Source organism: Rhinoraja longicauda, chromosome 15 (genome assembly GCF_053455715.1).
Source record: "Rhinoraja longicauda isolate Sanriku21f chromosome 15, sRhiLon1.1, whole genome shotgun sequence".
Taxonomy (NCBI): domain Eukaryota; kingdom Metazoa; phylum Chordata; class Chondrichthyes; order Rajiformes; family Arhynchobatidae; genus Rhinoraja; species Rhinoraja longicauda.
In genome coordinates, this window is record NC_135967.1 from 28,249,745 (window position 1) to 28,275,087 (window position 25,343).

General features: G+C 39.7%; 1 protein-coding gene across 3 annotated transcripts; it reads right to left on the reverse strand.

Annotated features, from left to right (window-relative positions):
• On the reverse strand, window positions 1-25,103 carry LOC144600599 (SLAIN motif-containing protein-like). Of its 3 annotated transcripts, XM_078412371.1 has the most exons (9): window positions 24,552-25,103; window positions 16,556-16,701; window positions 12,090-12,151; window positions 11,683-11,725; window positions 6,965-7,105; window positions 6,302-6,607; window positions 5,753-5,890; window positions 3,400-3,724; window positions 1-2,081 (listed from the first exon to the last, which is right to left on the reverse strand). In XM_078412371.1, exons 1-9 carry the CDS (start codon window positions 25,013-25,015, stop codon window positions 2,015-2,017), a joined length of 1,692 nt encoding a protein of 563 aa, XP_078268497.1. In that variant the 5' UTR covers window positions 25,016-25,103; the 3' UTR covers window positions 1-2,014. The 3 variants fall into 3 exon arrangements, with proteins under 3 accessions (XP_078268497.1, XP_078268498.1, XP_078268496.1); XM_078412370.1 differs by lacking the exons at window positions 11,683-11,725; window positions 12,090-12,151 and adding an exon at window positions 11,807-11,956 and having other exon boundaries at window positions 2-2,081; XM_078412372.1 differs by lacking the exons at window positions 11,683-11,725; window positions 12,090-12,151.
• Window positions 25,104-25,343: the final 240 nt, after the last annotated feature.

Sequence of the window (25,343 nt, forward strand, 5' to 3'; positions counted from 1 at the left end):
TATTTACAAAATTTAATACTGTGCAATGTAGTCAAGTAGATAAAAATGAACACTTTAAATATGACAGGATAGTTGAGGGATTAAACAGGAAGCCACCATCACAAATCAAGATTAAGAATTTGTACAGAAAATGTATAAAAACCTTGTTTAACCAAAAACATACACATTGAATGCCTTTTACATTTATTACCCCATTATTGCAAGCAAAGTGTAGAAATAAAAACAAGACATCATGCTGGGGTACAACAGAAACATTAGACTTTTAGCACTATCTTATAAAGACTGCAATACACAAATTCAAAAGATCCTGCAGTAACGTCCTTTAAGAACTAAAACACAAATGAAAAAATGGTCATGTAAATCAGCTGCTTGAAGACAGTAATAGTAAAATCTACATTACAGTACTGACTTTACCGCTAACTCGTGGTGTACATAAAACATTAAGACCAAATCCCACTCACCAGTTTTCAACTAACCACCCTACATGTTGTACCTTTTCCTCCTTCACCCAATATTGTGCAACTGAGGCATTCTACCCTCCAAATCTGACAAGGGGAGTGTGAATATGGCATTATGGCTAAAATAAAGTCAGTCATTATATCAAACTAAACTTCTACATGTTCCTCTCCCTAAAGGCAAACAATCTTAAGCCAAATGCCCAAGGTTCCCTTGCAGCGATGGCTTAGTGTCCTGTATAAATCTAGTAATTTTAATAAAATGTAGTAACTGACAGATAAGCCTAGGGCTACGGGAGGATGTAATAGGTTTGATTTATTATTTAATCAAGTAAATAGATTGTCCTGTAAATGTTAACTGAAATTAAAGCAAAATTGTGTGGTACAGGGAAAATACAAGAGAACTTGAGGAAGCCAAATTGTAACAATCAAGAGACTCAAATGATTGACACAGTTAATATCAGATGGGTAGTCAATCAAGTATTTAATGTAATTTTGGACTCAACATTGACAACTGAGGGAATAAAACCAATTTTGTTTCATATTGTTTTTATTTTGATAATAGACTGAAGTTGAATTTGTCTGTCAGTTCTGGATAACAAGTAGTTCTGGTACAATTTGCCCCTGGATCCAAAATTCCATATGTGTTGTGGGACTTCTTACTCTTCTGCACTGGTTAAACCAATGGCACATCTAACTTTTGCCTTAAAATAATTACCTGGAAGTGAGAAATAATGGGCCTGATAGATTGCCCACAATTTAGCAAGACAAAATCATTTTAAGCACACATGCCACAGTTCAGTCATGCTGTAGCTTTGGAATCCTGTGGTATTGTAGCTAATTAAAGTTTATTAATCATTAGGAACTACAACACTACTTTTTTCCTGATGAATGCAGTCTTTCAAATTTTCACTTCACAGCTGAATTATAATTTCTGCACTTAAAGTTTGTCACAGCTTAACTCACATTTCAAGGATGTTATTAGATACCCTTGAACCTTTGAGAGTCAAACTGTTCCTAGTTGCTCACACATCCACTTGAAAAGATCAGGAATCAAGCTGGCCATGCAACATTAACACAAAAGATTGCATCAGTGAAAACCTGGACACGAATTTAGGAAAATAGCCAGCAGAGGAATCTTCAAATGCTCCAAGCGCAGATCCTATTTTATGATACACATTTAAAATTTGGAATGGTAGAAAGGTACAGACAATAAAAGCATCAAGGCAAAATGTGATTGCTTTAGCCATTTAAAGATCTTTTACACAATTCCACCATCAAGTTCAATGTCAGTTTGGGGCTGTAATGTATAAATACATAAACTAGCAAAATTAAGGTACCTAATAGCACAACCTGGCTTTACATAACTGGGCTGATAATGTAATCAATATGAACCCAGGAATCAAAATCCTGGCACAGATCACCACTAACATTTAAAACTAATCTATTCAAAATATTGTCCCATTGTCAGAAAATGGACTTTGCTTTGTGTTCATTTGAAGTTGGCCCAGCCAGCTGGGCTTTCAAATGCCAGTAGTTTGCAAATCTTTGAGCATTCTTCAGTAACAGCCTTCTTTCCATTTTTCCTCTGTCACAGTACTTTGTGCCTTCGGTAGTTGTAGAGTCCTGATAATAGAATTAATTGTCAATCTTATTATTAGAAAAACATAGTCAGCAAATAAGTTGATTTGCTTCAATGTGTTCAGCACTGTTTGAACACAGCTGGTAACCATCTGTCCCAAGCAGAACACTGCGACAAAATGCTGAACATATCTAGCATTTTTTAATTTCACATCTCAATGCTTTTGTTAACAAATCTCAAACTAAATTATACTAGTCCAATTTCAATTTGAAACCAACATTTATACCATGGTCATACAGAACCCCACTCCTAATAAAAAAAGGTAAGTTATGTCCAATAATCCTAGATTAATCCTACAAAAGTCTTTCTCCCCTTTTACCTTAAGTTACCCATTTACCTTGATCTCAATCATATCATCTTGTAACTTAAATTCCAGAGAATACACCCGAGCCTTTAATCCCTCAACATTACTCAGCACTAGCAGTCTACTTATGACTTAAATCTTCACTCTGGTACAGGAATAACATTCTTCATAAGTGGCATCTAGAACTTGTCAATTCTCTAGATGTGCATCACTTTCTTACTCAGACTAGAATATTAGCCTGCTTTCCTTGCCTGTCCACGGCATTTTCATGGTATAAGTATTTAGATCCAATTTGTGTGGCCATTGAGAAGAAACTAACATAATATCAACCATGCAACATTTTGATTGCTGCTACAAACCCAGCCATTTTGATTTTCTTCTTCCTTTGTGCTTTTTATTTCTCCCCTTCAAAGGGCCTCTGCCCTGTCAAATCCCTCCCCCAATCCTGTTCTTCTAAACAATCAGGCTTCTGTTACAGTCATGGTTCAAATGTTCACAGGCATAGCGCGAAACTTCCCCATTAACATTCTTGATGGAGCAGTAGAATCCTTGATGCTGTATTCTTATACAACATCTGTCACATCCCATCTCTCAACCTCAATTTAGCATTCCTTATGTGGGCCTATGCTGCTAATCTTCTCACCGTTCCATTCAATTTCAGGTCCACATCTGTTAGATCTTTCCACCAACTTGGCGATTTCAATCTCCATCAAAACTGTGCTCATCATTCCCTCTATCCTAACATAATCCCTCCATCTATACAACTGTCCAACCTATGTTCAAGGATCATTTCTTCCTCGGCTCCTGCCCTTATCCAACCTACACTGATCAGATAGCACATCTAGTCAGACTACACCCATCATCTCAACCATCACTGATCCCTTCTTTTCCGTTCCATCCGTAGCTCCTTAAGTCTTTAAATAAAATTATAAAGAATATTTGGATGCATGAACTGCCAAATTACCCTTATTCCAAAAATCATGATACATTAGACTTACCTCCTAGCTGGCTGCAAGAGTTTGCTCTTGGAAGCTGTGGTGGCGGTAGTGCAAGTAACTCGTGACTTGGACGGTGTGCTCCTTGGTACAGGAGCTGAACCGGAGGATCTTCCAGTGGAAGCAACGCCATTTGGCGAAGTGCCTGAACAAGTGGCAGACTGGATTCTACGAACATTACTCCCCGAACCCAGGTATCCTGTTGCTTTCACAGAATGCCTTGTCGTTAAGGGAGAGTTACTGTTTGCAATCGCTTTCACTGGCTGTCTGTTAGAGAATGAAGTCTGATTGCCATTACCAGTGTACCTGAGCTTCCCAGTAGCTGGAGCTAGAAGAGTAGAAATGAATAAGGCATTGTCTTTTGTTGCACCAAGGGCTTCAGACTTTTTGATTTGCACTATTAGGGTTATGAATTTATTGAAACATCATGTGTATGGTATTACAGGCCTATTACGCTGCTGCAAGAAAGAATTTCAATGTTCTGTTGTCATGTAATGACAAACACTTGACTCAAGTGCAGTAGGCAGTTTCTTAGTACTTCATTTATAACAGCTACATAAAATGAAAATTTCAAAAGCATTGTTGCTTTACTACATTAGCAATTACTACATCAATATCATGCAATCCTATTCAAATATCTGATTACAATTCCAATATTAGCACTGGCCTTGTCACATCTTGACTTGACAAACGTCTTGTCACCAACCTCGCTGTTATTTCGACCTCTTAATTTCAGGCAACAATTACCTTCAACTTTTAGTTATAACTCATTACTAAATTTATAGGCGTTACTTGCCACATTATTTATTCTGATCTTGAAAGGGAATTTTTACAGCAAATCCATCTCAAAATTACAGAGCTGGTTGAATGCTCACAATTTGACAATTCCATATTTGCATATAATAATTGCTCTGAATTTTCAGGTATACAACATATAATCATGAAAGTAATTCCTCAGCATATTTATGTTACAAAAGAGACAAAATGCTGGAGTAAGTGGATTATACAGCATCACTGGAGAAAATGGATGTGATGTTCTGCCTGACCCGCTGAGTTACTCTAGAATGTTGTGCCTTTCTTTGATATAAATCAGTATCTGCAGTTCCCCTTCATTATATCTATTTATATTCAATTTAGTTTGACCATCAAACATCCACCACATAAATATCCATGTTCTTTCAATTGTATTTCCATCACAATGTGAACCATCTTCTGAAATATGGTATACATTCATGCCTTAAAGTCCATGTTCATATAACATTAAATGGGGAAAAAAGCACGCAGAAGATACCAGGCTGTAAGTCTGTAATGCAACATATCCTTCCAGCCTGCCAGATGAGTCAAAATTGAGTGCCCACTTACTAATTCTCAATAACATTTTTATTTCAATGGCCACTCCCCTGATCAAGAAAATATGCTTTCTAAAAAACAATGCATGATAAAGTCCTCAGTTAAAAAGAGCACAAAATAATGTGATCTGCAAGGGAACCTCAACAATGACAGGATGGTAAAGGTCAAGATGAAAAAATGAATATGGGATTACATAAAACAGAGGATAATAGTGCCCCAGAGCGAGGACAAGCAAAAAGACAGCAAAATAAAGAAAGGCAAGCACTGGAATTTCCAGGTAACGATTCAAAGGCCACTGAACACAAAACATCACATGTCACGATTCCCTGCATATTAAAACAAGCATTATCAGCTTATGGTGTATTAACAACTGCCATACCCACCTTCAGAATCAATTAAAAGTATCAATATCTTTAAACGTATAATTAAAATGCACGTTTCACACGACTGACCAGTCGAGATGTAATTTATATGCACAATATTCAGGCAAATGTTTACAAATCAGTCCTGCTGCTTCCCTCCTGGCTTAATGAGCCAAATACCAATAAGGGTAATCTTCCCACAGCAAAGATCTATTTAAGCACCAAAGGAATTATCTCCTGCTGAATATAAATGTTGTCAGTGCCACATTTATTAGCTGGATACCCCAATGAGATATTATTGCAATAATGCCACTGCCAGTGAGGCATATCAATCTAAAATTCTATGGATGTCCAAAACAAAAAAGGTCATGAGATCACAAAGTTCTTCAAGTGGATTGTCAGCTCCAAGATTTTTTTGCCAGTTTGGTTATTGCAGTTGGCAATAACTCAATAGACCCAATGACCTCATGTAGCAACAGTACCAGAATATGTAGAAGCCTCTAGTAATGTTTTAACTGAAATTTCCAATGATCAGAACAAAAAGGGAATCAAACAGGCTAATTTCACATTTTTGATAAGAGTTTAATGTAAACCAAAAATCACTGAATGTATCTTCTACTTAGAAATGATCTGATGTCAAGTACCTGCTGGAGATTGCTGCAACCGTGAAATTCGATTGTTGGGTATTTGCAAATTAGATTCACAGCTTCGACTGTTCTTTGCAGAATCAGAGCAGCGAATTCCAGTTTTGGCCAGATTAGGCATACTACGACGCATTTCCTCTGCCATGGAAAGAAGCAAAACAAGTGTTTAAAATACAAGCAAATTCTCTCATGCTCTTAGGCAAATAGGGATGAACAATAAATTATACCTTATTGATGTTGTCACCATTGGTGTATACAAAGCAAAAAAAAAAAAAAAAAAACTACTGGAGGAATTCTGGAGGACCAGGCAGCATCTGTGGAGTGAAATAGATAGACTACATTGCGGGCCAGGACCCTTCTTCAAAACATATCCAATATTCTTCACAGATTATGAAAAACAACCAACTTTTACTGAATTATATTTTATAACATTTGAAATATAAATTTACAATCAAATCTCCAAGAAAGAAAAAATTCTACTTACAGAGCATTCACATTAATTTTCTGAAATAAACTCTGGGAACCCCTTAGCCCAAGTCGATACATTACCTTGATTCTTTGTATAATTCATCAATTCAGACACACGACCTTGCAAACAGCGTCGTGATGGCCGAACTCTTCCTGGGGTTGCTGCTCCCCTAATTGGAGACTGTGATCGAGGTGAATTTCGTGGCGACGGTGAGTATCTATGCACAGTACGCTGAGATAAAGAGTATTCATATTCGTCTTCATCATCTAGGCTATAAGTGTCAAACTCCTGATCACTGTAGGTACCTCTCCTCAAGGAATTTAGAGAGGCACTCGAACTACGGCGCGAAGCTGATGCTGAACTGGAAGCATAGTCTTGGCGAAGACCTGAGGAAAAACATAGTTAATCAAATGCACACTGTCCCCATTGCTCCATAGTTTTTTCTTTTCCCCTCTCAACTTCAAGTCTGACACTTCAATCACTATCATGACACAACTGCAGATGCGGTAATCTAGAGCAAAATACAAACTGCTGGAAGAACTCGGCAGGTCAGGCAACTGTAGAGCAAAGGGATGGTCAACATTTCAGGTTGAAACTCTACATCAGGAGTGGCCTATCGAGTGCAAGTAATTTGTTTTTTGCTTTTGTCATCAGCATCTGCTTTTAATTCAAACTGTTGCACCCAGATTGCCACACCATAAAACATACATTAAATGTCATTGCGTATTGTAAAATAGACTTACTTTCTTCCTGCAATCGAGCCATGATCTGGACATCTGTCAGATCTTGCAATTTATATCCCATGGAGATAGAGTCATCGGAGGTACTTAGCTCACTGTCAATGGATGACTGGGAACTGAGCGCTGAGTGAATGGATGGATAACCTTTAAGACCAAAAAGGACAAATAAAGAATGAGAATGGTTATTCCCAAAAATAGCATTTCATGAAAAGGACAAAGGGAATCAAATGCCATTGATTGCAAATTAAAAAACATGTTCTCTGAAAGAACTATTTAACTTGCAACACTTCATCAGCTAGACATGCAGAAACAAAGTGACTATACCAGATTAAAATATTATTGAAATCCTATTTAAGCCTAAACTAGTGCACCATTGGTTTAAATCAAGACTACTACTACCCTGAGGGCAGAATGTTCAAAATTCCCTCCAGAAACGAGTGCCCAAAACTCTAGATCGACACCCAGGCAGCATTTCCTTGTTGCTATGTTGTCCTTTGAACTAGATATTAAATCATGCAGGTACAACATGCAGTGAAGAAAGCCATAATTGGCCGTCATTGCGAGAGGATTTGAGTTTAGGAGCAAGGAGGTCCTACTGCAGTTATACAGGGCCCTGGAGAGACCGCACCTGGGGTATTGTGTGCAATTTTGGTCTCCTAACTTAAGGACATTATTGCTATTGCGGAAGTTCAGCGTAGGTTCACCAGGTTAAGTCCCGGGATGGCGGGACTAACGTATGATGAAAGAACGGGCCTACTGGGCTTATATTCACTGGAATTTAGAAGAATGAGAGGGGATTTTATAGCAACATATAAAATTCTTAGAGGATTGTACAGGGTAGATGGAGGAAAAATGTTCCCGATGTTGGGGGGAGTACAGAACCAGGGGTCACGGTTTAAGAATAAGGGGTAGGCCATTTAGGACTGAGATGAGGAAAAACTGACTGAGATGAAGAAAAACTTTTTCACCCAGAGTTGTGAATCTGTGGAATTCACTGCCACAGAAGGCAGTGGAGGCCAATTCACTGGATGTTTTTAAGTGAGTTAGCTCTTGGGGCTAAGGGAATCAAGGGATATGGGGAAAAAGCTGGAACGGGGTACTGATTGTGGATGATCAGCCATGATCACAATGAATGGTGGTGCTGGCTTGAAGGGCCGAATGGCCTCCTGCACCTATTTTACATGTTTCTATAATCACAGATATTGAGAAGCGCTACTTAAATAAGTTTCTTTCCCGAGTTTTTAATTAGTTGAATCTTACAATATTTTTTCTACTTTTACCTCCAAATTAGCCTTTACAATGTAACGATTTAGCATGCACAGCAAATGCATTTGATTTAAAGTAGTTTTTTTCTTTTTTAATACAAAAGACCCCATTTAGTTCTTGTGAATAGAATGCACAGCACTTTGGCACAAAATTCACAATAACGCACAATTTGTATATGGCCCCAGTGTGTTTCAATAAGTGAATAACTCACTGATTTAGAAACTTGCCTTTCAGGTTAACTCCAAAGTCAGATTGTAGAAGTTTTTTTTCATCAACAGGAGACCCATGTTGATGAGAGTTGTGGATGTGATTTACCTAGATAGGCCTCAACACATTGAGTTTGAAGATGGTACCACTTATTTGATTGAGTGACACAAGGGGTATACTCAGCAAGTAGTTCCCCACCAATCTGCTGGGGGTTGGCAGTCAAAGTTGGAATCTGTTAATTTAGATGCTGATTAGTCAAATCCTCAGCTAGTCAAACAATCCCTGTTACCAATTGCCTATTGTTGGACTGCAGTCAACCTCATCAGCCATAGTTAATATAGATGTGGTTGAGGAGGAACTAGTTCAGATTGTCTCCAGTTAACAAGCACTCAAGATAGTTTCCTGCTAACAAAGAAAGATTCCAATGGTGGATGCATGAATTTGGTTAATGTTGAATTGAAAAAGCAGATAAAACAGAAGATACTGGAAATACTCTGATCAGGCAACAGGGAAAGAACTAATATTTCAGCTCTGACTTGAAATATTAACTCGCTCTGTCATAGTTGCTCAAAGTTTCCAGCATTTTGTTTTATTTTAACTTTCCAGCACCTGCAGTTTTCTTTTGATTCTCATTTACTGATAATAAGCTTGATAACTGTAATGACAGGTCATAACAGTGGAGGTATATAAAAAAAAATAGATCAAGGAAAACTTAAGAGTAGAAGGCACTCTTGTACCTTACAATATAAAAAGGGAATTGATGTAAATGGGTGATTGATGGTTGGCATTAGAATCAGTGGGTCAAATTATTAATTTCCATGCCAAGAATCTATAAAATACTTAGAAACTCAGCAAGTCAGTTAGTATTAATTGAAAAAACAAAATTAACGTTTCATACACCACCAGATCATCAACCCGAGATATGAACTATTTCTCTTTGCACACGTGTTGCCTGGTCTGCCTGTACAGCATTTTGTTTTTACTTCATATTTTTATTATCTGTAGTCTGATTTCCATTCATTGGCAGTTTACAATGGTATTTTCCCAATAATCAGTTTGGGATCCTTTACATTTTGCAGTTTCTATAAATGGTCTCGACCTGAAACATCACCCATTCCTTCTCTCCAGAGATGCTGCCTGTCCCACTGAGTTACTCCTGCATTATGTCTACCCACAGTATTATGAATATTGCAATTAAGAAACTGACAAAGCACTGGATGGTGAAAATAAGCTAAGGTTTGAGATTGACAAGGAAAATGAAGGAATGATCAGAAAAATGGCAAAATGTGTCCAGAGTTGGAAAGTGATAACCTCTACAAGACAAAACATGAAGTCATTTTATTCTAAACATAAGCAAGCTGAAACCTTGCAATCTCTACTGAAGTCCTTGAAAAGATCACATGGGGAAATAGGTTTTAAAAACAAAATAATCTGCTTCGGTTTCATAAATAAGGAAAAAAATGAACAAAGTGATCACGCTGAATTTTATATAATTAGTTATTTGGAGCACACTAGCTATTTCTGGACACGACATATCAGGAAAGATGCAAATTTAATAAAAATCCATGTAAGTTTTAAAAGGTTATCAAAAAATGAACAACTTTAGCTCTAAAGATAAACCAGAAAGGATGAATGTTTTTCCCCCAATAAAGATTACTAATATGTGGCCGAAGTGAACAAAGATGAGGCCTTTATAGAAAAATAAAACAAATTGTATAATGACTTTCCAGAACCTCAGGCCTATCTTAAAATCCTAAAAATACTGAATTGTAGAAATGTTGGAATGCAAGAAATGTGGCAGCCGAGTGATACACAACGCCCCACAACTACTGGAGATAAGTTCTTATGCAATAATATATCCTAACTCTCCTGCTTCATGAATACTAAGGAATATTTTGCATCTACCCAAGAGAGAAAACAGTATCCACCCAACTTCTCATAGGAACGTAGGCAGTAGAGCAGCACCTTGGAGATTAATAAAATGATGTTGGGCATAGATAGGATAGATAGTTACATCTTTTACTGAGCAGATAGGTCTAGAACCAGAGGGCATAGGTTGAAGATGAAGGGAAAAATTTGAAGGAAATCTGAGGAGCACGTTTCTTCCCCCCACATGTGGGGTACTGGTTATCTGGAACAAGCTGCCAGAGGACGTCTGCAATGTCAAGTTTTCTATTCTTTAATGATAATTCAATTCATTAGATAATTGTGGCTCTTGGTTCGATGAACTACAAAATCCTACGTTTAATTTTTTATTCTAAAAATTAACTAGTTTCAGATAAGTCCAGCCAAAACAACAATATCAAAACAGTATGTACTAGTACATCAAAGAAAACAACTCGCAATTCTATTCTTGATCAGAGTCCATATTTCTTCCAATAGAGTGCTTAACAAAAATTGGCAAAGCTAAAAAAGTTTAAAAAATAATGCCTCCATATGTTTGGGTTCCAGCACCTGGGCCTGTGCCAAATAGATGGACAGTAAAATATTTAAAGATGACATGGAACCATTATCCATACGAGTTACGTCCTCAGGAAAAATGGGAGACGACTAAAACAGGACACAGGGCCCATGTTTTATCATTTGACTGTGAAATTTGTTAAATACCCAGGACATAAACTTGTTCTGAGAAACCGTGCAAAACAACGTTCTATCGCAAATTGAACGGGGCAACAGCTGCTATAAGCCCATTTGGAGTGGAAGGCCAAATAGAATACAATCAAGTTTGCAGAGGAAACAAAACTGTGCAGCAGTGTACATTGCCAGTGGATGCATTGGGGCTTCAGGAGAACACAGACTGAGTGAATATGCAAAGGACATAACAGTTGGAAGTGACATGGAAAAATGTGAGTTTGTCCATTTTGGTAGAAAAAGAGATGAAAAATTCTCAGGGACCTGGATGACCATGGCAATGAATCAAAGTTAACATGCACATCCAATAGGAGTACCAAGAGCAATGGGGTTAGTTTAGAAGGGTATGACAGAGGTGAAAGATCACCCATTATTTATTGACTGGTGAAGAAGGCAACGGGGCCACGTAGTCAACTTCTGGATTTTTAAATACTAGAATTTAAGTTAAATTCTGAATACTAATGAGCTGTAGGGATAATTTGCGGATTTTTGGTTTAAGATTAAAATATTCTGCTTTGAAAGAAATGCTTGACTGTTGAATACCATACCAGCAAGTTTCATGAAAGCCATGCAACCAACTAAAGCGCAAAATTCATGCAATTAATTTCAAATCTTACACTGACAAAACCTGGAAGAAGGTCCAGCACAACATGCATCAGTCTGCATAAAGGGAAAAGCAACATTAAGAGTTAAAAATGGTGCATAAAATCTATATTTCATTAATGGACAGTTGTACTGTACCTGAACTGCCATAGGTTAGTACTGTTTTAGTAGACGTTTTGAGGAAACCAGTAGAATTTAACAGATTGCTACACGAAGTGACATCTGTACTGGAACTATAAGCACATGATGAGGAAAACGGAGTGCAATAGATGTTTCTCCATCTGTTGGCTAGAGTGGAAAAGCACAAACGCATGCATGGTTAGACACAAATGCAACAGGTATGAAGTTATATCGACACCATACTTCAAAGCAAAACTTGCCTAGGGTTGGATCCACATATAGATATCGTGGAGGTACTCACATTGGCTTGTAAAAGGAAATGAATCAGTTCATAGACGAGAATCTTGCTGTTGCTCCGGAGAACTTAGAAGAAACATTAAGCAAAATCGACTGTAGTCAAAAACTCTCGAATGCAGAGAGATTAACTTCACCTATATCATTAGTCAGTTTAGGAGTTAACCTAACAAATCTAGATCACACCATATTTATTGGAAGTAAAAATCTTTCCGAGATATACACAAGATATTCTGCCCATACATCATTAGGACAACGGTAACAGCCTATAGCCCCCATCTAATAGCATGAAAGGGAAAGAAAATGTTCAATATACTTCTCAGATTCTCAGTTACTGTGCTAACTCTCAAATGGGACACACAAATCTTACGGCAAATAACGTAAAGGAAAACACATTCCATGTAAATAAGCCAAGAGAAAGTAGTTGATCAAGGCAGTGATCCTCTACACAAGTTATTTACCCAGTACATTCTATACTGAAATCAAAGCTGAAATCCAAACAATATGGAAGGAAACTTTCTTCAGGATTCTGCTCTAGCTCATTTTCCATATTCTTACACCAGTAGATGGGTATTTATGATGCAAGCAAGAAGCTCAATTAGCCAGCAATGTCACTGGGAGTTCAATATCAGTAGTTAATCTGAGTTACTACTGTGGAGACTGGGATATGTGGTTGATAAGTGATGCAGATATTTAGTTGATTCACTTGGACATTTACAAGCACCAAATATTTTCAGGAAATCACTTAATAAAATTTCACTCAAGCTTTAGACAATAGACAATAGGTGCAGGAGGAGGCCATTCAGCCCTTCGAGCCAGCACCGCCATTCAATGTGATCATGGCTGATCATTCTCAATCAGTACCCCGTGCCTGCCTTCTGCCTGTACCCCCTGACTCCGCTATCCTTAAGAGCTCTATCTAGCTCTCTCTTGAATGCATTCAGAGAATTGGCCTCCACTGCCTTCTGAGGCAGAGAATTCCACAGATTCACAACTCTGACTGAAAAAGTTTTTCCTCATCTCCGTTCTAAATGGTCTACCCCTTATTCTTAAACTGTGGCCCCTTGTTCTGGACTCCCCCAACATTGGGAACATGTTTCCTGCCTCTAACGTGTCCAACCCCTTAATAATCTTATATGTTTCGATAAGATCCCCTCTCATCCTTCTAAACTCCAGTGTATACAAGCCTAGTCGCTCCAGTCTTTCAACATACGACAGTCCCGCCATTCCGGGAATTAACCTAGCAAAAACCTACGCTGCACGCCCTCAATAGCAAGAATATCCTTCCTCAAATTTGGAGACCAAAACTGCACACAGTACTCCAGATGCGGTCTCACTAGGGCCCTGTACAATTGCAGAAGGTCCTCTTTGCTCCTATACTCAACTCCTCTTGTTATGAAGGCCAACATTCCATTGGCTTTCTTCACTGCCTGCTGTACTTGCATGCTTCCTTTCAGTGACTGATGCACTAGGACACCCAGATCTCGTTGTACGTCCCCTTTTCCTAACTTGACACCATTCAGATAATAATCTGCCTTCCTATTCTTACCACCAAAGTGGATAACCTCACACTTATCCACATTAAACTGCATCTGCCATGCATCCGCCCACTCACACAACCTGTCCAAGTCACCCTGCAACCTCATAGCATCTTCCTCACAGTTCAAACTACTACCCAGCTTTGTATCATCTGCAAATTTGCTAATGGCACTTTTAATCCCTTCATCCAAGTCATTAATGAGCTGTGGTTTGAAATATAGTGGTCCAATTTTCCAAAGGCAACCCTACAACAATAGGGAACCATGTGCTGGAGATTTAGTGACCACAAACCTATATATTCCTTGATCGCAAAAAAATGAAACAGATAAACCGGATAGCAATGTGTATTGCTACGAGTGTGCAAACTATTTTCTGCAGTTAGTATCCTGTGGCCTTCAGTCCTTGCTGATCAACAAGTGTGCTACAATATTGAGTTAACATCAAGGACACAAATGACAACATCCGCACTGCAATTTTGTAGCTAAACACTAATTCATGTTTACAACCCACAAACTAAGAGTATTTTCATTGTGTCCAATGCTTACGACGTACTTTGTGAGAGCACGCCATTTTTAAAGCAAGCGGCAATGACAAATCCACCATTCAAAAAATGTAGAAGTGGTCCAATGTCGAGATAAGCCAAAGACTAAATCAGTGCCATTTGGGATGACTTACCAAGAAAATTATGGTTAAAGTCCTCACAACACCCATGAGTTTATAAACCCATAGAACATCCAGAAGACCATGACTGAAGACATTGGGTTTGATTAAATAAATCAGCATGGCATGGAATTGTGCGAGAAACAGCTCATACACGAGTGTGCCAGTGTTTGAACAGAGATCACAGGAGGATCTGGGAGACAAGCTTGGCAGCATCAATGTCAAAAAGACACATCAAAACTATCAGTCACATTGAGGAAGTTGACAGCTATTTTTTTTAAATGATTCCGACAAAGTACGTAGTAAAAACACCATGCTTTGCTTAAAGGAGCTTTATAAAGAGGAATGTTGTCAGATGTTCAACAACTTCCTTTAGCTTTACCCGTCAACCATCCTGGGAAAGTCACAGGAAGAATCCTTCAACATCACAAGCTTCATCAAATTCAGATACACCAGTGCCACCATCTTCTCAACACCAGTAACAACTTTGCCCCTCATATTTCCCTGCATTTTTCAAAACCAAAAATTTGGGCAGGTCTAAATCACTTGCCCCGAAATCGGCACTGCTATTCAGTAAGATTATGGTTGATCTGACAGGTACTTTAACCCCATATTCCTGTCCACTGAAACTTTTATTCATCATGCATCTGCCAAAAAGATTCTACTTCTGCCAGCCTTTAAGGAGCAGTTCTGAAAACTCACAACGAGTGAAAAAAATTCTCATTTGTTTTAATTGGAGATAGTAACCCCCAGTTCTTTATTTTCCCAAAATAAGTGATCCCACACCTACCCTCATTATGCCACAGCACATGACAATTTACACGAGACAATTTCTATACATCAAGATCTAGTTATTACAATTTGTTTCAGATACTGGAGTTAATTGTTTTACTATTCAGGTTTTTTTTACAGCGATTAAACTCTGGAATGCACAAATTCTTAATCTATTCAATAGGAATATCTAAATGGTTTTTTTTAAACTTAAAATACTTTCTCAGAACATAGGAATGTGTACTAAAAAACCCATGGTTGCAGAGAATGCCATGAAATATTTTGAATAGCAAATAGTTCTGTATCCCATCTAATATTTCTTCAAGCATAAATGATAAATTGGTCAATCTCTCACCATAACTCGAGACTTAAATAGACATGTTTGGTATGCAATAATTAACTTGCAAAACTAAATGTATAAAGTTACATAATCCAAAGAGTTATTTCATGATGGGAAGATACCATTTAGAGGAATGAAGAAATTTCGGAGTTGTTTGGAAGTTGAAGTACTAACATTCCCAGAACACAAGCCATTTTGCACCTGTTCTCAAGGAGTGCTGGATTGAAGGCCCCAGTAGAAGATAACATCACAAAATCTTTTGAAGAGAAAACAGTTATGTATCCCACTAATATTCCCATGTCAGGTTGCAGCTAGAACTGGCTAAATAAACAGCACTACTAGAAATTGAAGTAGCTCTACTATAACACGGTAGCGCAGCGGTAGAGTTGCTGCTTTACAGCGAATGCAGCGCCGGAGACTCAGGTTCGATCCTGACTACGGGTGCTGCACTGTAATGAGTTTGTACGTTCTCCCCGTGACCTGCGTGGGTTTTCTCCGAGATCTTCGGTTTCCTCCCACACTCCAAAGACGTACAGGTATGTAGGTTAATTGGCTGGGTAAATGTCAAAATTGTCCCTAGTGGGTGTAGGATAGTGTTAATGTACGGGGATCGCTGGGCGGCACGGACTTGGAGGGCCGAAAAGGCCTGTTTCCGGCTGTATATATATGATATGATAACATGCATTTCCATAACTCAATTTGTATACAGTGATTGATGAATTAGGGAATGTATTTAGCCAAATTGATTATAACAGATTTTATTGGGAACTAACCCCACATAATCAGACACCGTTGTCGCTTAACAAAACCTGTTAGTTTCATTAATGCTCATGGATCATCTAACATCTTTTAATGATTTGCTCAAGATTAAAAAGAAAACAAGATTAGACAAGTATGAACATTCTACTCCAAATAATAAATAATTTAACCCAACCGAGGGAAAAGAAACAAAACAAAATTTAAACTTAGCAGTTATGCTATCCCCTTGGATATTTGATGAATATGACATTTATGGATTTCATGAAACCAGAACCACTGAGGCAAGACAAAAATACTCCCAATGGAGTACATACAAACAAAAAATCCTAACATTCATGGAATTTTGATTGAGATGGAACAATTGCATGCATAAAGTATTCACCCAGCTTGCACACACAACCTACCTTGATCAAGTCGGCACATAAGACTACGGCAGGCAGCTTCAGTTTCTGGGCTGGGATGATCAAACACCTGTCTGCACCATTTCAAAGGATTCTGTATCTTCTGGTCTCGATCTGTTGTTGCTGTCTTCTTCGGTAAAACATACAACCTTTTTTGAAAAAAACAATTAAAGTTATTTTTCAGTGAGGTAACTTTGTTCCAAAGTTTGCTTTAACCGCAACTAGCAGGAAATGACAAGGAAAACCATGGGATTTAATTCTAATTCTAACCCCCAATGTGCGGGGATCGCTGGGCGGCACGGACTTGGAGGGCCGAAAAGGCCTGTTTCCGGCTGTATATACATGATATGATATGATATCCTCACTTCCCTACCAATATGAAGATAGCAATTAAATACTAAACAAAACACTGCTGGACTGTGTAGGTTAATGATTAAATTATTTGTTGGTTATGTCGTTTCCCTCCTAACCAACCAGCAATCATAATGTTCTTCCATTTTATTTTCTAAAGCAGATTTTAGAAAATACACATCTGCTTTAAATATATGTTCTATGCATAGTTTCAAATATTTTTGAATAAATGAGTGAAACATCAACAATATTTCAAGATAAAATGAATAGTTTGGGCCCACAACAGATGACAGTGAATATACTTTCCAGGACTATCATGTGACAGAAACTCAGGAAAGGTTCAGAGTGACATACCAAAATGGATTTTAAAATTGAAATAAGAGTTAAAGACCAAAATTACCAACAGGCTTTGAAGCAGTCACACCAGTTATTAGCAGTGTGTAAGAAGGAACTGCAGATGCTGGTTTAAACCAAAAATAGACACAAAAAGCTGGAGTACTCTGTGGGACAGGCAGCATCTCTGGAGAAGGAATGGGTGACATTTCGGGTCGAGACCCTTCTTCAGACAGTATTGTACCATACAAGTTGGTTGATTATTTTTCAGTTCAAACCAATCCCTGTTAGTTCTCTGTAGATTAGATACTGCCAAGCATAACGGTAGTAATGAAAATGCACTTATTTGGAAACAGAAGATGCATGCACTCAGCCCCCTTCACTGCCTTCTAAACAAAGCACTTGACAAATCTTCCCACATCAGTTGCAGGATAGAGGTGGTAGTGTTTCAGTGGTTCTTGTTATTCTTGATGCAAAGTTTAGGTCATTTAACCGAGCACCCATTATTGATTGCACTCTTTTGAATTAAATATGAACAAATTAATAGCAGCCCATTCAGTTACTTAAACCTGCTCTGAAATAGAGATTGTCATTGGTCTAACTCAAACTGGGCATTGCTCACCAACTCCAGTAATCTTTCACATGCTTATTAGCAATCTGCCATAAATACTCACTCTTTCAAGCAATAAAACACTCAAGACTCTGAAAAGTTTGATTGCAGCTGTTTTAAATGGATAATACTTTTTGTTTTAGTGATCTTAGCTCCTAATTCTCCCACTAACCAACAAATCTACCCATTCAAGTCATCAATCTAATAAGCCTATTACATTTCTTCCAATGTATTTTCATTCTCTTTAATAAAGACATTAATACTTTACACAACTCCAATTGTGCTCTCAGCAATGCACAATAGAACTATGCTGTTGATGCATCTGGTCCTTTGCAAATTGTGAGTTGATTGTCAACATTACTCGGCTATAGTTAATTGGATCTGACATGTGGAGTTAGGAACACCACGAGCATCCAATGAAAACGTTTGTAGCCACTGGGCAGTAATTCTAGCCAATGAGAAGATAGCTTTCTCGGTGCATCAACTTAAAGAAATTAAAAATGCATTTTATTAAATTCTAAAAATTGTACACCAATGAGATTGCATTGAGAGGATAGAAGCATGGATAGGGTAGATAGTCAGAACCTTTTCCCCCCAGTGTGTAAAGTGCCAAAGACCAGAGGGAATTGCTTTAAGGTGAGAATGGCAAAGTTTGAAGGAGATCTGTGGGGTGTTTATTTATTTATTTTACACAGAGGGTGCAGGGTTCCTGGAAGGCACTGCCAGGTGTGATGGTGCAGGCACATACAACAGTGACATTTAATAACCTTTTAGATAAGCACATGGATATGCAGATAATAGAGAGACATAGATGTGAGCAAGCAGATGAGATCAGTTTATCTTAACAGGTCAGCACAGACATCATCAGCCACATGGCCTCTCCCAATGCTGTACTGTTCCAAGTTCTATCATGGAAGTCAGGATTAAAAGTGGAAATTGCCAAACCAGAGAGACAGATTGGGACATTGACGAGGGGTACGAGGTGAGCTTTTGATTTGCACCAATATTGGAGTTTCTTATTTATTGAACTTTGAGGGTATGAATTTATGGCTGAGGGGCTGGTGCAGAGAGCAGGGATTTAGATTTCTGGACCACTGGGATCTCTTCTGGGCTAGGGGTGACTTGTACAAAAGGGACGGGTTACATCTTAACAGCAGGGGGACAAACATTCTGGCAGACAGGTTTGCTAGTGTGACACCTGTGGCTTTAAACTAAGTAGTGGGGGGGAGGGGTTGACAAATTGTGAATATGAAGATGAGGTAAAAAAAAAAAGGGAATAAAGGAGATATTGCAAAAGACTCTCGGAAGAATGGGAACAGAAGTTCTAGAGGGGAAAATAAATTAAGGGCAGGGCCAATTGTGACCGATGTGAGAGGGGAGGTGAATACAGAAGTTAAAGTGTTGTACTTAAATGCGCGTAGTATAAAAAATAAAGTGGATGAGCTTGAGGCTCAGTTAGTCATGGGCAAGTATGATGTTGTAGGGTTCACTGAGACATGGCTACAAGAGGACCAGGGCTGGGAACTGAATATTCAGGGGTACACAACGTATAGAAAAGACAGACAGGTGGGCAGAGGGGGTGGGGTTGCTCTGATGGTAAGGAATGATATTCATTCCCTTGCAAGGGGTGACATAGAATCAGGAGATGTTGAATCAGTATGGATAGAAATGAGAAATTGTAAGGGTAAAAAGACCCTAATGGGAGTTATCTATAGGCCCCCAAACAGTAGCCTCGACATAGGGTGCAAGTTGAATCAGGAGATAAAATTGGCGTGTCAAAAATGTAATGCTACGGTGGTTATGGGAGATTTCAACATGCAGGTAGACTGGGAAAATTAGGTTGGAAATGGACCCCAGGAAAGAGAGTTTGTAGAGTGCCTTCGAGATGGATTCTTAGAACAGCTTGTACTGGAGCCTACCAGGGAGAAGGCAATTCTGGATTTAGTGTTGTGTAATGATCCTGATCTGATAAGGGGACTAGAGGTAAAAGAGCCATTAGGAGGCAGTGATCACAACATGATAAGTTTTACTCTGCAAATGGAAAGGCAGAAGGGAAAATCGGAAGTGTCAGTATTACAGTATAGCAAAGGGGATTACAGAGGCATGAGGCGGGAGCTGGCCAAAATTGACTGGAAGGAGGCCCTAGCAGGGAAGATGGTAGAACAGCAATGGCAGGTATTCCTGGGAATAATGCAGAGGTTGCAGGATCAATTTATTCCAAAGAGGTGGAAAGACTCTAAGGGGAGTAAGAGACACCTGTGGCTGACGAGGGAAGTCAGGGACAGCATAAAAATTAAGGAGAGGAAGTATAACATAGCAAAGAAGAGTGGGAAGACAGAGGATTGGGACTCTTTTAAAGAGCAACAAAAGTTAACTAAAAAGGCAATACGGGGAGAAAAGATGAGGTACGAGGGTAAACTAGCCAATAATATAAAGGAGGATAGCAAAAGTTTTTTTAGGTACATGAAGAGGAAAAAAATAGTCAAGGCAAATGTGGGTCCTTGAAGACAGAAACAGGGGAATTTATTATGGGGAACAAAGAAATGGCAGACGAGTTAAACCGTTACTTTGGATCTGTCTTCACTGAAGAAGATACACACAATCTCCCAAATGTTCTAGGGGCTGGAGAACCTAGGGTGATGGAGGAACTGAAGGAAATCCACATTAGGCAGGAAATGGTTTTGGGTAGGCTGATGGGACTGAAGGCTGATAAATCCCCAGGGCCTGATGGTCTGCATCCCAGGGTACTTAAGGAGGCGGCTCTAGAAATAGTGGAAGCATTAGAGATCATTTTTCAATGTTCTATAGATTCAGGATCAGTTCCTGTGGATTGGAGGAAAGCAAATGTTATCTCACTTTTTAAGAAAGGAGGGAGAGAGAAAACGGGTAATTATAGACCAGTTAGTCTGACATCAGTGGTGGGGAAGATGCTGGAGTCAATTATAAAAGACGAAATTGCTGAGCATTTGGATAGCAGTAACGGGATCATTCCGAGTCAGCATGGATTTACGAAGGGGAAATCATGCTCGACAAATCTACTGGAATTTTTTTGAGGATGTAACTAGGAAAATTGACAGGGGAGAGTCAGTGGATGTGGTGTACCTCGACTTTCAGAAAGCCTTCGACAAGGTCCCACATAGGAGATTAGTGGGCAAAATTAGGGCACATGGTATTGGGGGTAGGGTACTGACATGGATAGAAAATTGGTTGACAGACAGAAAGCAAAGAGTGGGGATAAATGGGGCCCTTTCGGAATGGCAGGCAGTGACCAGTGGGGTACCGCAAGGTTCGGTGCTGGGACCCCAGCTATTTACAATATACATTAATGACTTAGACGAAGGGATTAAAAGTACCATTAGCAAATTTGCAGATGATACTAAGTTGGGGGGTAGTGTGAATTGTGAAGAAGTTGCAATAAGGCTGCAGGGTGACTTGGACAGGTTGTGTGAGTGGGCGGATACATGGCAGATGCAGTTTAATGTAGATAAGTGTGAGGTTATTCACTTTGGAAGTAAGAATAGAAAGGCAGATTATTATCTGAATGGTGTCAAGTTAGGAGGAGGGGGAGTTCAACGAGATCTGGGTGTCCTAGTGCATCAGTCAATGAAAGGAAGCATGCAGGTACAGCAGGCAGTGAAGAAAGCCAATGGAATGTTAGCCTTCATAACAAGAGGAGTTGAGTATAGGAGCAAAGAGGTCCTTCTACAGTTGTACCGGGCCCTGGTGAGACCGCACCTGGAGTACTGTGTGCAGTTTTGGTCTCCAAATTTGAGGAAGGATATTCTTGCTATGGAGGGCGTGCAGCGTAGGTTCACTAGGTTAATTCCCGGAATGGCGGGACTGTCGTATGTTGAAAGGCTGGAGCGATTGGGCTTGTATACACTGGAATTTAGAAGGATGAGGGGGGATCTTATTGAAACATATAAGATAATTAGGGGATTGGACACATTAGAGGCAGGAAACATGTTCCCAATGTTGGGGGAGTCCAGAACAAGGGGCCACAGTTTAAGAATAAGGGGTAGGCCATTTAGAACGGAGATGAGGAAGAACTTTTTCAGTCAGAGAGTGGTGAAGGTGTGGAATTCTCTGCCTCAGAAGGCAGTGGAGGCCAGTTCGTTGGATGCTTTCAAGAGAGAGTTGGATAGAGCTCTTAAGGATAGCGGAGTGAGGGGGTATGGGGAGAAGGCAGGAACGGGATACTGATTGAGAGTGATCAGCCATGATCGCATTGAATGGCGGTGCTGGCTCGAAGGGCTGAATGGCCTACTCCTGCACCTATTGTCTATTGTCTATTGTTTGATTGTTGATTTATCTATTGAGCATTGCATTTACAAACCTGTCATGCTGCTACAAGAAATTCATTGTTTCGGTGACAAATAAACACTCTTGCCTCTTGATTGCTGCAGTTATTTACTAAATATGAAAGAAAAGTGCAAAAACATTTTTTAATCAAATTGATTAGTTATATTAATGCACAATAATCTCACTGGCACAAAATGTCTCATGAGGTATCTCATATCCTCATCTTTAATTTTCTTTCCACGTGGGCAAATTTATAAATGAATTCCTGGTTTGGATGGGGTAACTAGCTGAGTACTGCTGATAGCTTGACTAGCTATCGATGCATCAAGTAGAAAAATTGCACCAATATAGTGCCAGGTAAAAATCTTTCTACAACAGCTTTATTACTTAACAGCAATGGAATAAATTACTTCTGATCACTCACGAGGTTTGTTGAGCAAACAAAACAATTTGCATACAATATGATCCAATAGACTGCCACGAGGCAAAATAAATAGCTGGCAGATAAAAAACAGAACTAATGAATACTGGATAAAGCAGCAAAATCCCTACCCTTTAAATGAAAGACTTTTTAAGTAACACTCCACCTGGAAAAAATATACTGTCTTAATTGGACAGCAACTTCTAACCACATAGCTCCCTTCATGTGTAGCACAAAATCCCATGTAATTCACAGGAGTATTACCAAAACATTGCCTGAAGAGGGGCCCCAAACCATAATGGCACCTACCCATGTTCTCCAGAACACGAGTATGACTCGCTGAGTTACTGCAGCAACTTGTGTCTTTTTTGTAAACCAGCATCTGCAGTTTCTTGTTTTTGCAAATGTTATTAAATTACAATAGATATTCAAGGGCAAAATGAACTAGAGCAGGCACAAAGTAGTAGTTTTTAAAATGAAACAAGGAGAGGCATTCAGATTGGGAATGCCAGACCTATGTATGCAACAAATACACAAATTAGGGAGGGGAGAAGGGTGGAATTTAAACACAATGGTGCAAACTTCAAAAACCTTGGTGTTGCTTCATTAATAACTAGGGTGCATCGTCAAGCTCAGGGATGATGGACAAAAAGGGCAGTGCAGGTTAATATGTGGAAAGAGTTTTGGAGAGATTAAAAAAGGGGAATAATTTAGCTGTGAATGTGTTAGAATAAGACGTTCAGTTATGCGAGCTGGGTGTCAAAACACAGATGAAAAGGAACCCGAAATAAGACGAGGTGATAAACTGTTTTATAAACACCCAATAGATCAAGAAACAAATAGTGTGGGTATTATCAGTGACTTTTAGAACATGGGAGAAATTCTGCAGAAAGTTAGATGTGCATTTAGGAGATTACAGCACATTCTAGGGTACTGGAAAGGAAGATTAGATAATGCAATAACTTCCAACTTCAATAGAGTGCGTTTTTATTAGATGGGGAAGATTTAAAGGGGACAATACCCAAATAAAACAATAACAGTATCCACAAAATGGGGATAAAAATCAGGCAACACCTATTTTTTTACACAAGCAGGTTGCACCATCTAATTTAAATAAAGGGAAGCAAAACATGTCTTTAAAGGAGATTTATGGTTTTATTTTGAAGAGAGACCACCATACTGTTATATAAGAAAATAACTGCAGATGCTGGTACAAATCGAAGGTATTTATTTCACAAAATGCTGGAGTAACTCAGGAGGTCAGGCAGCATCTCAGGAGAGAAGGAATGGGTGACGTTTCGAGTCGAGACCCTTCAACATACTGTTATGTTGCTTGTAGACCCAAATCCATTAATTTGCTTTACCGATACCAGCATATCTTTCATTCGTTTGTATTATATCTCTCGAAATCACGGTCTATATCTTTTTTCCCTCCTTTTCCCTGACTCTCAGTCTGAAGTGTCTCGACCTGAAACGTCACCTATTCCTTTTCTCCAGATATGCTGTCTGACCCACTGAGTTACTCCAGTTTTTGTGTCTATCTCCTAATTTTCATCACAGCCTTTAATTTTTCAACTAACATATATAAATTAACACATTCGCCTTCAAAGTGTAGACACAAGGAACTGCAGGCGCTAGGGGGTCCCTTGGTGGGACATGAATTGGCGACGTTGCAGGTCGGGACACTTCCTCATTCAAACATTATAAATAAATGTGAACATAGAAAACAATTCTTGAAGCCAATGAACTCGTATTACGCAATGGAAACACGATAATGCTGAAAGTTTCCAGTATCAGCGATCCCAAAACAACGTTACACATCCGGCAGATGCAAACCTGTTAAAGTAGAAATGTTGACCTGGTAGTTTAGGAGTGTAACTTTCCTGAATTTTGGCGATGGATTTGAAATAAGGCAATTTAAAATTATATCAGGGAATGGGGCGAGCTGCAGATGGCTGGAGTGGTGCTTCAGAAATCCTTACCAACTATCCTCCTCCACGGCAGCTGAATCCGGATCCAGGTCCAGGACATCTTCCTCCAGGAACACGGCCTGTTGCTGCTCATCGTCGGCATCAGGAGAGCGCAGCCAACAGCCGTTTATGTCGGGCACCTCCGCCTTCCACCCGTTGAACAACGCCTCGTATTCAGACAACAAGGGGTCGCCGGGGCTCAGCTGCACATCCAGCCCGTCGCCGACACAGCCAACGGTCCCCGGCGCCCGGCAGAACGAGGACAGCGGCCTGACGCCGATGATCTTCCCTCCGCGGCCGCTGCGGATCCGGAGCTGCTCGTTTTGCAGCTCCAGCTTCTTCACCAGATCCTGCAGCTTCTTCACCTCCGTGTCCGCGTCGGGCAGCGCGCATATTATGGCGGCAGCGCTCCCCGGGCCGACCGGCGTCCCGGCACCGGCTACCCCCTGGGGCTCGACCGTGTTCGGTCCCACCATTGGTTGCACCAACACCAGACCAGACTGGGTCGAGTCCACTACCCAACCGTCCGCTCCGCTCCCGCCACCATCTTAGATAAAGGCTGCCGCTGAACTCTGCCCCGCTCCTGTCATGCGCACAGCTCCAACCCGCCGCCCGCGCCTGCGCATCTCCCACCGGCAGAAACCCGCGCCAAATCGCCGGGCGCTTTAAACATGAATGAAGAGCCGACGGCAGCCAATCAGAGCGCAGCTCTACCACTATACCACTGTACTGTGGGGAGGTATCATCTGCTGAGCGAGGTTCTACCTGTCTCCAGTGTTGCGAAGGATGGACATAGCGCCAATA

Bases quoted from the DNA above. Each gene is read 5' to 3' on its own strand.
- LOC144600599 (XM_078412370.1), bottom strand. From the start codon at position 25,015: ATGGTGGGACCGAACACGGTCGAGCCCCAGGGGGTAGCCGGTGCCGGG. The intron at 6,608-6,964 runs GTAAGTCTATTT...GTTTTTCCTCAG, and splicing joins GGCTCGATTGCAGGAAGAAA to GTCTTCGCCAAGACTATGCT. The intron at 5,891-6,301 runs GTAATGTATCGA...TTTCCATGGCAG, and splicing joins GAATTATACAAAGAATCAAG to AGGAAATGCGTCGTAGTATG.